Raw genomic sequence first — 13,620 nt, 5'->3', positions numbered from 1 at the left:
TTCCAAAGATACCTTGCGGTCGGACACAGAGGTAACCATTACCTGTCTAGAAATGCTAGGCTTCCTGATAAACTACGAAAATTCGAACCTGCAACCAATACAATCCCTATAATTCATAGGTGCCAGTATAGTCGCCCTGCAAGGCAAAGCCTTTCTTCCCGATGACAGAGCTTGGACCCTCCACTATCTGGCAACTCGCTTGCATCAACAGATCACCACCACTGCATGAAACATATTAGTGCTCCTAGGGCACATAGCGGCAGCGATACATGTGGTCCCCTTTACCCCCTACTCACGCAGTGCTTTCAGTGACTGCTACGGACTCAGTGGGATCAATCCATTCATCCCCTGTCGGCCAGCATTCTAGTATCGACCATATGAAAACAGACCTTGATTGGTGGCTTCTGCTAGGAGGGGGTGCCCCACCTCAACCAGGATCACATCAGATTATACTACCCACAGATGCCTCCCTGCAGGGATGGGGGGGAGGGGGGTGCACTTCACCATTTCAAAATATGGAATCTCTGGTCTTGCCAACAAGGGCATTCCACATAAACATTCTGCAACCAAGAGCAACGTGCCACAGGCTTTCCAACATTTGCTTCAGGGGAAGAACATAATGATTCATATGGACAATCAAGTAGCCATGTATTATGTGAACAAGCAGGGAGGGTCAGGCTCTTGGAGACTCTCTGTCAAGAAGCCCTTCAAATTTGGGACTGGGTAAATCACAACCAGGCAACTCTGCAGGCCGCATATCTCCTGGGAATTGTGAATACCGAGGCAGACAGACTCAGAATTTTCTACTCACAAGAAAGGGCCCTGGTGCAAGAGGTAGCCGACAGCCTCTTCCAGCAATGGAGATGCCCTTGGATAGATCTGTTCACAACAGAAAAATACAGGAAACAACACTTCCACTCTTTGACCTAGTCCATTCAGAGAAGCTCCGGGCACCTTCCTAATCTCATGGACAAAAGTGCTTCTCTTTGCCTTCCCTCCAATTCTCTTTAGTAGCCAAACCAGTCCAAAAATGCAACATCAGGCCAGGATGATCTTGGTGGCCTCAACATGGCCGAGACAGCCATGATATGCAGATCTTATACAGTTTTCAATCATCTCCCCACAGAGTCTAGGATGCAGTCCAACCCTCCTATCCCAGGAAGAAGGCTCACGGCATGAATTTTAAACACACAGCTATAGCTCATTTAGACCTGCCAAACATTCAAGAAATTATACTGTTAGCCAGAAAGCTTTTCACATGATGTAACTATGCTCTCAAGTGGAACCATTATACCAGATGGTGCAGGGAACATTCCCTTAACCCCCTTGCTTGCAAGCCTCCTCAGTTGCTATTATATTTACATTACCTTTCCAGTGCAGGTCTGGCAACCTCTTTGACTCGGGTGCATGTTAGCACCATAGTGGCATATTGTCAGCAAGAGAACGGATCCCCAATCTCCGTACACCCTCTGATCTCCTGACTTATAAAGGGCCTCCTGCGTCTCTGCTCCCAACGTGGAAGCCACCGGCACCCTCGAACATTAACCTGGTACTTACCTTATGGATACTCCATTTGAACCTCTAGACACAGCTGACTTCAAATTCCTGACATGGAAAGTGGTCTTTTTGGTAGCTGTTACATCTGCACGGAGAGTAAGTGAACTGCACGCATTGGTTCATTTCCTCTTATATTTAGAATTTTTCCAGGACAAGGTAGTCCTTCATGCGCACCCAGAATTCCTGCCGAAAGTAGTGTCAGCTTTCCACATAAACCAGATCATTATTCTTCCAGCCTTCCTCCCAAAGCCACACAAGCAAGAATGGGAAAAACGTCTCCAGATCCTGGATTGCAAGAGGGCTCTGGCCTTTTACAAATATAGAAGGCAGGGACATAGACGTTCCTCTCAACTATTCATTTCCTATGATCCAGAGTAGGAACATTGCTGGCAAAAATGATCATCGAACTGGATTACATCTTACAAGTTGCTTTCCCTGACTCAACCAGTAAAAGCACATCAAGTGCGTGCAACAGTGATCTCCATAGCACATTTACGTCACGTGCCCATCGAAGACATTTACCTGGACATCGGCACACACCTTCACATCGCACTACTGCCTGGATGAAATGGCAAGTACAGAAAGTGCAATTGGACAGGCAGTGTTTGCTCACTTAACACCAAAGTAGAATGGAGTCCAGTTGTCAAAAAAATAAATAAATACATAAAAATCAGAAAACCTTTTTGGCGGCAACTCTCAGCTTGGGATTCCCCGTGCAGCATGGTTAATTCAGTCTGCTTATCGACAGAAAAAATCAAGTTTGCTTACCATAAACTGTGTTTTCCATAGGTAATAGCAGAATAGGTTGGCCATGTGTTCAGGTGACCACCAACATGGGCACTGACTTTTACGGTCTGGGGTGCTGATACACAGACATGAATGAAAAGGTACAGGGCTACGTCCAAGGCCAACTTCATAAGCAAAACCCATCAGCACTGTCTGCATTTTAAGGAAGTATCATCGAATAACTGCACAGAATGGCAGTTGCTACCCTTACGGGAGGCACAGAGTAATCTACACGGTGTAGCAGATACTACCATAAGAAGCTTGTTGGGCAGAATGGATGGGACCATTTTGTCCTTTTCTGTCTTCGTCAGCATGTATGTTTTCCTGCTCTCCTCCCTGGTCAGTATTCATGTACAACAAAATGTCTTGCTTTGAAATGGACTGAGGAGACTTCATGCAGGAAGAGCCACACATGCCCAGTAGAGCAGCTCTGCCTCGTGCCACCTGTCGTCACCCATGCAGCATGGCAAGTTCATCCTGCTATCTACGGAAAACACAGTTTATTATGCAAACTTTCTTTTCTTGAGGATTATGAGGACTCTGTTCTGATCCCCCCCAGTCTAAGGATGACAGGATGAAAGTTTTTATTTTGCAGCTTAGCCCTTCAGTGGTGCCTGAGGAGGAGGACTGACCTCCATTAGCTCTGCAGTGACTCCAGGCCTCACGGTCTGTTAGTCTATGGACTACATCAGCAATGCAGCGCACAACTTTCTATCCCAGAGACCCTGATTCCCGTCCATTGCCACTCGCTGTGTAACTTTCAACCTTTCCCTTAACCCTGTGCTCAAGCACAGCGTGTAAGCTCTCTGGGAAAGGCACCTTGCATCCATGTAGTAACTACAGAAGCTTTGTAGAGATGATGAACTTGCAGTATGCCGTTAGGAAAGCTTAAAATCTAGGGGGTAGGAAGTTTTCATCTGAGTGATCTCCGCTGCTCTACAGTGACAGCTTCATGTCTTGGGTCTCACGCTCTTTGTTCCCAGACCCCAATGGCTTTTACAGCCCACTTTTATAACTTCTGTCACTTTGAAGCCCCTTTCTCTCCTGCCTTTTAAAAGAAATGGATCAGGGATCCTGTCTGGCAGACTCTGGGCCTCGTTTCCTTCTCTCTCATCCCAGAATTTGTAGGACCAGGAGAGGGGCAGGGAAGTTTTTGAAAAAGAAATATCTCTGTATTTGAATGTGCCTTCTCAGGACAGTTCTTGTGAAACATGGGTCCTGTTGTAGTAATAACGTAGCCTTTGAGATCTGGTGCTGCTTCTTTAGCTCTGGCATTGTCTGTCTGTTTACAGGTCAGATTTACTGGGCCAAAGACATTATCTTTCTCGTGAACGAGTATGACCTGATAGGGATGGAGGCCTGGCTGGAGTCCTACCATGATGTGAACTTCACAGGTAAGGGGGCCTGCAGGAATTGCAGCACCAGAGAGCAGAGGCATGCAAAGAGTTTCAACACAGCAATCCTCTTTGTGTAAAAAAGGTGCAAGGGAGAGCCTACACTGCCATTAGCAGGATTTAGAGGCTTCACGTCTTGTAGACGCACGCGTAGCATGACTTGAATAATGCGGGTTTGACATGGTTCCAGGACTTGGGGTTACTAAGTGCCCGGATGTGATAATTCCCAGGGCTCCTGTGCTGTGATACTCACTGATCCAACCCTCCCAGGTGTCAAGTCTTCAGTGATGATGGGGCGTGCAGGAGCTATCCAGGCTGCAGTCTCCCTGGAGATCAGCAGCGATGTGATCACCAGTCTCGACATTGCTGTGGTGGGTCTGAACGGGCAGCTGCCCAACCTAGACATGGTGAATCTCTTTTATGCCTTCTGCCAGAAGAATGGACTGCTTTGCACCATCCAGGGCAAGGTAAGGGGCCTGGCGTCCCCAGAGGGGTATGAAAAGGGGTCCCCACTCTGTTCCATCCACAGCAAGGTGTAAGGGGCCATAGGGATAGAGGTCCCTGCTCTGTATCGCCAAGGTAAAGGGACCCTCAGAGGGATTCGCAGAGAGTCCCTTGCTCTTCTCTGTCCAGGGCAGGATTCACTGGGTCCCCAGAGAGATATAGTGAGGAGGTCCTGTGGTCCCCTGAGAATATGGGAACTGCTATCTGAGTCCCCCAGGGGATATGGGCAGGAGTCCTTGTGTTTGTCGGGGGTTAGGATATGGGGCTCCTAGCTGCAGTTAGGGTGAAGCACCTCCCTCCCCTTCCCCAGGGTGGGAATGAATGCTGAGGATTATCCTTCCTCACTCGTGTCTCTCTCTTCATCTCTCAGCTACAGCAGGGGGACTGGGACTCCTTGCCCGCCTACATGCACAGCTTGCAGACCACCATGCTGATGGTACTGAAGCAGGGCTCTGGCCGGCCACAGGGGGACCATGGTTTGTTCCTGCGCTACCACATTGAGGCCATCACCATGCGCGGCATCAACAGCTTCCGTCAGTACAAGTACGACATGAGCACCATCGGCAAGTAAGTGCAAGGCGGGAGTCCTAGCAAACCTGGGGGCTTTACCATTCAGTCTGGGCCTGTTTTCGTCAGATTCCTCTCGTGGTGGTGGAGGCGTTTCTGGCCCACGGCTTCAGAAGCCCTCCACTGTCAGGCGCATTTACAGGCTGGGAGCTATTTTATCAGGGTTCACGGTTCATCATCGCTCTGTCCTGGTAATGCAGGTGGGAGACCCTGCTGAAATTTATGCAGGACAACCAGTGGGGCTCCCCTAGGGCTTGGTGCTGGTATCGATTCTTTTCAGTATGTTTTATTAATAGACGGTGAAGATGAGCAGCACTGCGACCCAGGGAGTGCCTCCAACACCACGCATCACCTAGATAGGATTTTAGGCAGTACTGGGAAGGAGCAAGCTGTCGTGGTACATGTCTGCATCAATAACATAGGAAGAACCTCCAGGGTAGCATTCTCTGAAATGCTCCCTGTTCCACGCGCAGGTCACCAGAGGCAGGCAGAGCTCCGGAGTCTCAATGCGTGGATGAGACGACGGTGCGAGTAAGAGGGATTCAGTTTTGTGAGGAACTGGGGAACCTTTTGGGGAAGGGGGAGTCTTTTCCGAAGGGATCCACGTTAACCAGGGAGGAACCAGACTGCTGGCGCTAACCTTTAAAAAGGAGATAGAACAGCTTTTAAACTAGAACAAAGGGGAAAGCCGACAGTTGCTCAGCAGTGCATGGTTCGGAGGGCGGTATCATTGAAGGATACTAATGATGCATTAGAATTAGGGCATCCCGACAGTGAGGTTCCAACCATAAGAAAAGTAGTCCAAGTGCCTGTAACTAAAAACTCACCTGAGCTAAAAAAAAATTCTAATTTATCCCTATCAATTAATAAGCAGAATAAAAATACAAACAAAAACCAAACTTTGAAATGTTTGTTTCCCTGTACATACCCGGATCAGTCCATGCAGTGAGATGGCATAGAGTCCAAGAGGATAAACATCCTGCATGAGACTAAATGCACAATTGAATCTTTATGGGTAGAAATCTCTTGCGTGTTAGGGAAGACTACAGTGATAGGGGTATACTACTGTCCACCTGGCCAAAATAATGAGACGGATAGTGAAAAGCTAAGAGAAATTAGAGAAGCTAACCAAACTGGTAGTGCAGTTATAATGGGGGTTTCCTAGCTTGTAGCCAAATGGACTCAGGACCAATAAGTTATGTGCTCCCCTGCTACCAGATGGAGATGGTCAGGTTTCAAAGCTGACGTCACCCTAGATAAATCCCTGCAATGACTTCAGCTATTCAGTATCTGTCTCCTAACATATATGGATTGTGTCTTCCCTATTGGGAACACAGTACTCTTTAGAAGAGGAAATTTTACCTTTAAATTGGAGAAAGGATTGAGTCCCGCTGTCCTGCAGTAATACCTAATGGTCCCTCCCTCAGAGGTGTGCCTTGGTCCGGTAGCTGGTTCCTGGAGTGGACTTTGCTGCTGAAGCAGCTGAAAGGCAGCGGGTGCAGGAAGCTGGGCCGTGGCGGTGACGGCCTATGTCCTCTCCCCCGCAGCCAGAGACCTTCTCTGTACTCAGTTGGTAAGCGCTGAGCCCAGGGAAGTAAAAGAACTCCTCTGATTCAGAGACATGGAAGGGCTCCAGTAAGTCTTTCCTTAAGTCTTTTGCTCGGCATGCTGTACTGGCGTTCCCGATCCTGTTGGGGCAAGGGAAGGGGGTTTCCGAGCGGGTTGAGTGGCTCTCCGATGGACTAGGCCTTGCTTCAGGCTTGGTGAGGCACTCCACATGGGTAGCCACGGCGCCGCCATTTTCCCCCATAGACTGTCAGTACGTGTAGTGCAGGACGGCTCTACTGCATGCATAAATGCGTGCATAGGTACACGCTCGCCTGTGCGCATAACCGCGTGCATACCAACGCATATAAGGTAGATGCATACATTCGTGCACAACTGGATGCTTATACTTACGTGTGTCAGGGCAGATTTGTGCGCACTCGAGTTCAAGCGTTAGCCGGCTGAACTGAACTATGGCTCCGGCAGCAAAGAAGCACAAACGACACGCTTTGTGCTGCCTGCCATATTAGGGTGCACAGTCTGACCTCAAATCCTTCCTGTGTCAGCACTGGAGGAGGCTCAGGGAGGGCTGGACTCTCAGAATTTCTCCAAGCCTGGCCCCTCCCAGTCGGAGGACGGGTCAGCCATGACCTTATCCAGTAGTATCCCGGGACTGCGCGTCCTCCTTGGGAGAGGGGCAGTTCAGCGGTACCTACCCCAGTTCCTCCTGGCCTAGGCATGGACCCAGTGACCTTCTCTTGGGTGGAATTCTTTCAGGGCCTTCAAGCCTTTGTTCAGGCGCAGTCAGCTGCTTCCCCTGTCCGGATTGAGCCCCAGCGGGGAAGGCCTCGTCCTCCCAGCCCTATTAGCATGCCTTGGGACATGCCTTCCCTCACCAAAGGTATCCCTGACAGGGACCCAGACACCACCGACGACGAAGGGGATGCAGGCTCATTGAAGGGGACAGGGAAATCCCTCTAGGCTTAGAACTATACCGGACCATGTTACAGTTTTTCCACAGAGATGAATTGCCGGCATTGGCTTCCCAGACCCTGAAGACTCCCTATGTCAGAGCCAGTGTCTATGGAAATCCTCTTGCTATTTCCCAATGCTAGAAGCCATCCAGGAGTTAACTGATCTGGAATGGGATGCCCCGGAAGCCAGACATTGGAGGCCCTGGACCCAGAGGCCAAAGAAACGCCTGTGTTTCCTGAAAGTAGACACTCTGGTCTGCTCCGTTCCCTGTACGTACCAGGATCAGTCCAGACCGCTGAGTTAGGCCTCCCTTCCAGCAGATGGAGTCAGCTAAAAAAGCTGAAAGGCACCCTTCTTAGCCCAGTGTGCCACCTGTGATCCTTCTGTATTTCACTGACTCCAGCAGATGAGGGTGGCAGAACCTGCGGTCCTGATCCTGTAAAAAAAATATATATATATATAAACATAGAAATGACGGCAGAAGAAGACTAAACGGCCCATCCAGTCTGCCCAGCAAGCTTTCGCACTTTTTTTTCTTTCACATACTTATCTGTTTCTCTTGGCTCTTAGTAACCTTTTTTTTTTTATTCTATTTTCCTTCCACCCCCGCCATTAATGTAGAGAGCAGTGTTGGACCTGCATCTAAGTGAAATAGCTTAATTAGTTAGGGGTATTAACCACCTCAATAAGCAAGCTACACCCATGCTTATCTGTTTATTCAGACTGTGTAATTCAGTCCTTGTTGATTGTTGCCTGAATATAGATCCACCTTTCTTCATTCTCCCCTGCCGTTGAAGCAGAGGGCTATGCTGGATATGCGTGAATTGTCAAACTTTCTCTCCTGCCGTTGAAGCAGAGAGCTATGCTAGCTATGCATTGAAAGTAAAATATCAGACTTGCTCCCCTGCCGTTGAAGCAGAGGGCTATGCTGGATAAGCATGAATTGTCAAAAATGTCCTCCCCTGCCGTTGAATCAGAGCTATGCTGGATATGTGTGAATTGACCAAATTTCCTCCCCTGCCGTTGAAGCAGAGGGCTTCAAATAATAAGGAATTGGAAAGTGAGGGGTTTTGTGCCTCTAGTTGCCTCTGGCTAGATCAACTAGTTTAAAAAAAAAAAAAAAGTTTTTCATTAGTACAGGAGTGCAAGTCCTATTCCATAGAGGCAATGGAGTCCGCTGCAGCATTCGTAGTGGATGCAAGCTATGACCTAGTGCGTACTTTGGCCAGAGGAGTAGCCTCAGTGGTGGCAGGCTGAAAGCAACTATGGCTGCGAAATTGGTCAGCGGATGCGATATAAGGCAAACCTCACAAAGATGCTCTTTAAGTTGGCCAGTAAATTGGATGAATCTCCAGTGCCACAGCTACTGGAAGATAAGAAAAAGAGGGCACAGCACTCCTTACCTATGAGGGCATTTTCGGCCCTACAGAAACTCGCCATTTCAGACATCTTGACCTTCGGGAAGATCTCAGTCCTTTCGGAGCCACCAACCAAAAAGAGGAACTGGTTCGGGTTCAGATTCGACCCGAACTCCCTAATGAAGTTTGACCGACCCATCCATGGGATGAGAAGATAAGGGACCGAATATCCCTCTTTTATCAGTGGTGGGTCAAGAACACGTCGGACAAATGGGTACTGGACATCATACAAGAAGGATACGCTCTGGAATTTCGCAGCATCCCTTGGGACATGTTCATGATGTCTCATTGCCACTCCCAGTACAAGAAACTGGCAGTGGAATGTACATTGATAAGGCTCCTTAGTTTGAGGGTTATAACTCCGGTACCTACACCCCAGGAAAATACGGGGTGTTATTCCATCTATTTCATCATACCCAAGAAGGAGGGTTCCTTTCACCTCATTCTGGACCTCAAGAGCATCAATCGTCATCTGTGGATAATTCACTTCCGCATGGAAACTCTTAGCTCATTCATAATGGCCGTACAACCGGGAGAGTTCTTAACCTCCCTGGACCTCTCTGATACCTACCTTCATATTTCAATCCGCCAGGACCACCAGCGTTTCCTATGCTTTGCTGTACTGGTCCGCCATTACCAGTCCCGGGCGTTGCCCTTTGTTCTGGGGGCGGTTGCCAGGCCAATCACCAAAATTATGGTAGTGGTGGCAGCGGCTCTGCGGAAAGAATGGACCCTGGTGCACCCTTACCTAGACAACTGGATGAAGCGGGTGAAGTCGTTGGAAGAGAGCCTCCAGGTGACCAGCAGGGTCACGTCCCTGCTTCAGGAACTTGGCTGGGTTGTGAACATGGACAAGAGCAGCCTCAAGCCCTCCCAATCCTTAGAGGACCTGGGAGTCCGATTCGACCCTAAGTAGGACAGAGTCTTCCTCCCCCCCCTTGAGGATAAGGAAGCTGATGAGCCAAGTCCACCGGTTGACGAACACAATGCACCTCAGGGTGTGGAGATATCTCCAGGAACTCTGCCTGATGGCGTCAAACCTAGAGGTAGTGCCATGGGGGAGGGCACACATGCAGCCACTCCAATGCTCCCTGCAGTTACGTTGCAACCCACCGTTGCAAGACTACTCGAATCACCTCCACTTACTGATGGAAATATGTTCTCGGCTCCAGTAGTGGCTACAGGAAGTTCACTTAAGCAAGGGTGTAAGCCTGTCCCCACCAAACTGGCTAATCCTCACGACTGACGTGAGTCTCTTGAGGGTGGAGAGCTTACTGTCAGGAATTGACAACCCAGGGGCAATGGATCAAGGAAGAGGCGTGCCAGAACATAAACCACTTGGCAGCCCAAGTTGTCAGATTAGCATGCCTACAATTCAGCCACGGTCTCCAGGGCCAGGCTGTCCGCTGGATGTCAGACAACGCAACATCGGTAGCTTACATAAATCACCAGGTTGAAACCAAAAGCCACCAAGTGTCTCTGGAAATAGACCCCCTTATGGAATGGGCAGAGTTAAATTTACAAGGGATCTCGGCCTGGGAAAAGACAGTGTCAGAGCAGACTTTCTCAGCAGGGAAAGTCTGGATCCAGGAGAATGGGCGTTGTCGACTAGAACCTTCCAGCTCCTGTTAGATCGCTGGGGCCACCCATTCATCGACCTACCGGCCACATCCCACAACACGAAGGTTCCCTGATTCTTCAGTCGCAGAATAGATCAGTGCTTCCAAGGGATTGACGACCTGGTCCAGACCTGGCCAGAGGAGGACTTACTTGTATGCCTTCCCTCTGTGGCCTCTGCTGGGCAAACTCATTCGCAAGATTGAGCACCACAAACGATTAGTCCTGGTGGCCCCAGATTGGTCCAGACGACCATGGTATGCAGACATGGGGCGAGGTGAACGGAGCCTGCCTGTTGACACATCCAGACTTGGCCATTTTCCTAAAAGGAGTTAAACACCTCCGACCACTCTTAAAGTGGCTGGTCCCCCTATGGAACCTCAATCTAGTATTGGACTTATTAGCAGGGCCTTCCTTTCAGCCACTGCGTGCTCTGTCTCTATGCGTGTTAACTCTATGGTTGTGTATGCTCGGCTCGTCGCATTTCTGAACTACAGGCGCTGTCATGTCAGGAGCCGTTCCTCCGGTTGACTCCCGGAACATTGCAGCTTCACATCGTCCCTTCCTTCTTGTCAAAGGTAGTCTCTAAGTTTCACCTGAACCAGTCCATTTCCTTACAGTCCCTAGGTAGACGCAAGGACTCTGAAGACTACCACCTCCTACGCCACTTAAACGTTAGTAGGTTATTAGTATGGTATCTAGAACGTACAGAACTGGTGCACAAAACGGTCTGCTTGTTTGTTCTTGACAATGGAAGGAAACAAGGTGAAGCAGCTTCGCGAGCTACCATAGCTCGCTGGATCAAGGAAGTGATCACAGGAGCTTATGTAGAGGTAGGGAAGCCTTTACCCCTTCAGGTCAAAGTTCATTCCACTAGGGCCCAGGCAGTATCTTGGGCGGAAGCTAATCTACTGTCTCCCGTCGACATCTGCTGAGCAGTGACGTGGTCTTCTTTGCACACCTTCTCCAGGTTCTGTCGCCTGGACATCCAAGCCTGAGAAGACGCAGCCTTTGCAAGGGTGGTGCTAACCGGACCACGGGTAGCCTCCCGCCCCATTCGGGAGCAGCTTTTGTACATCCCATTGGTCCTGAATCTATCTGGCTACACGCTAGAAAATGGAGAAATTACTTACCTGATAATTTCATTTTCCTTAGTGTAGACAGATGGACTCAGCATCCCGCCCATGGCTGCCCATGAACAGTGCCAAGGAATAGCACATGAATCTCTATCCCTATTCCTAGATCTGTGCATCTATGATATTGCTGGGATTCAGCACTTAAGTTTGGTTGAGTACAGTTGCAGTCACCAATTTTTAATCACTTTTTTAAATTGTATTTGTTTTTTCAATAGTATGTCCACAATGGCTTTTGAAGAGAATACTGAATGACGGAGGTCACTGCAGGCATGTATCTAGGATGAGTCAGCTTTGAAACCTGACTCCGTCTCCATCTGCTAATAGGGGAGCATATAACCCATTGGTCCTGAGTTCATCTGTCTACACTAAGGAAAACAAAATTATCATGCAAGTAATTTCTCCAATTTAGGATGTACAAAGGATCCCAAAAAGAGGAACACAGGAAAGAATATCTGGTGAAACTTAGGAAGACAAAGAAATCAGGAAACCAAAGGTCAAGCGGAAGAAAGGATTGCCAAAGAGGCAAAGCGAGATGACAAAACATTTTTCAGATATATCAGAGAAAGAAGGAAGGCCCGAAGTGGTATAGTGAGACTGAGAGGTGAAACGGATCAATGTGTGGAGAGAGACGAAGAAATGGCAGAAATATTAAACAAATACTTAAGTTTGTCATTAAAGAAGACCCTGGAGAAGGACCATTGCTGTTTGACAAGACCGCAGATGGGAGTGGAGTAGATGCAACCCCTTCACAGAAGAGAATGTATAGGAAGAGCTAGGAAAACTGAAAGTGGACAAGGCCATGGGGCCAGATGAGGTACATCCCAGGATACTGTGCTGATGGCTCCGCTGAAAGAACTGTTCAATAGATCCCTGGAAACAGGAGTGGTGCCGCATGATTGGAGAAGAGCAGTGGTGGTCCCGCTTCACAAGAGTGATAGCAAAGAGAGGAGGCTGGAAACTGTAAGCCGGTTAGGTTCATCTTGGTGGTGGGGTAAATTAATGGAGACTCTGCTGAAGGAAAGGATACTGAACTATTTAAAATTTAATGGGTTGTTGGATACCAGGCAGCATGGATTCACCAGAGAAAAAAGGTCCTGCCAAACAAATCTGATTGACTTTTTTGATTGGGTGATGAGAGAACTGGATCAAGGAAGACTGCTCGATGTGGCTTACTTGGGTTTCAGCAAAGCTTTCAATATGGTCCTGCATAGGAGGCTCGTGAATAAAATGAGAAGATTGGGAGGGTGGGCACCAAGGTAGTAGCGTGGATTACTAACTGGTTGACTGACAGGAGACAGCGTGGAATGGTAAATGGAACCTGCTCTGTTGAGAGAACGGTGTTAAGTGGAGTGCCTCAAGGATTGGTTTTGGGATCGGTTCTGTTCAATATCTTCATGGGCAACATTGCAGAGGGATTAGAAGGAAAAGTTTTTTCCTTTTTGTGGATGATACTAAGATCTGCAACAGAGTGGACACGCCTGAAGGAGTAGAGAGAATGAAAAGTGATTTAAGAAAGCTTGAAGAGTGGTCGAAGTTTGGCAGCTGCGATTCAATGTCAAGAAGTGCAGTCATGTACCTGGGGTGCAGAAATCCAAAAGAGCTGCATGCGATGGGGGTGAAAGACTATCGTGCACAGACCAGGCGAGGGACTTGGGGGTGATTGTGTCTGGCGATTTGAAGGTTGTAAAGCAATGTGACAAGGGAGTAGCTAAAGCCAGAAGGATGTTGGGCTGCATAGAGAGAGGTATAACCAGCAGGAAAAGAGAAGCAATAATTCCCTTGTACAGATCCTTGGCGAGGCCTCACCTGTAATACTGTATTCAGTTCTGGAGGCCGTTTCTCAAAAAGGGTAGAGACAGGATGGAAAATGTCCAGAGGAAGGTGATCAGAACGGTATGGGGGTCTGTTTCAGAAGACCTACGAGGAGAGGCTGAAGGATCTGAATATGTACACCCTGGAGGAGAGGAGGGGCGGGGGAGATTTGATGCAGACCTTCAGAATCCTGACAGGTATCAACAATGCACAAATTTCAAACCTTTTCCGCTGGAAAGGAAAGAGTAGAACTAGGGGTCATGATATGAAACTCCAGGGGGGGGAACGACTAAGAACCAATATCAAGAA

General features: G+C 48.6%; 1 protein-coding gene across 4 annotated transcripts in view; it reads left to right on the top strand.

Moving 5' to 3' along the window:
- Positions 1-13,620, top strand: part of GPAA1 (glycosylphosphatidylinositol anchor attachment 1) — a 92,142-nt gene that overhangs the window by 46,562 nt on the left and 31,960 nt on the right. For all 4 annotated transcript variants that reach the window (XM_029586135.1, XM_029586136.1, XM_029586138.1 and 1 more), the window contains exons 6-8: positions 3,636-3,737; positions 4,008-4,204; positions 4,612-4,808. In XM_029586135.1, the coding sequence (XP_029441995.1) occupies positions 3,636-3,737; positions 4,008-4,204; positions 4,612-4,808 (496 nt within the window). The remainder of the gene's footprint in view (positions 1-3,635; positions 3,738-4,007; positions 4,205-4,611; positions 4,809-13,620) is intronic.

This window comes from Rhinatrema bivittatum, unplaced genomic scaffold (genome assembly GCF_901001135.1).
Source record: "Rhinatrema bivittatum unplaced genomic scaffold, aRhiBiv1.1, whole genome shotgun sequence".
NCBI lineage: Eukaryota > Metazoa > Chordata > Amphibia > Gymnophiona > Rhinatrematidae > Rhinatrema > Rhinatrema bivittatum.
Note: the sequence above shows the minus strand (reverse complement) of the source record. Positions and strands in the feature narration are given on the sequence as shown.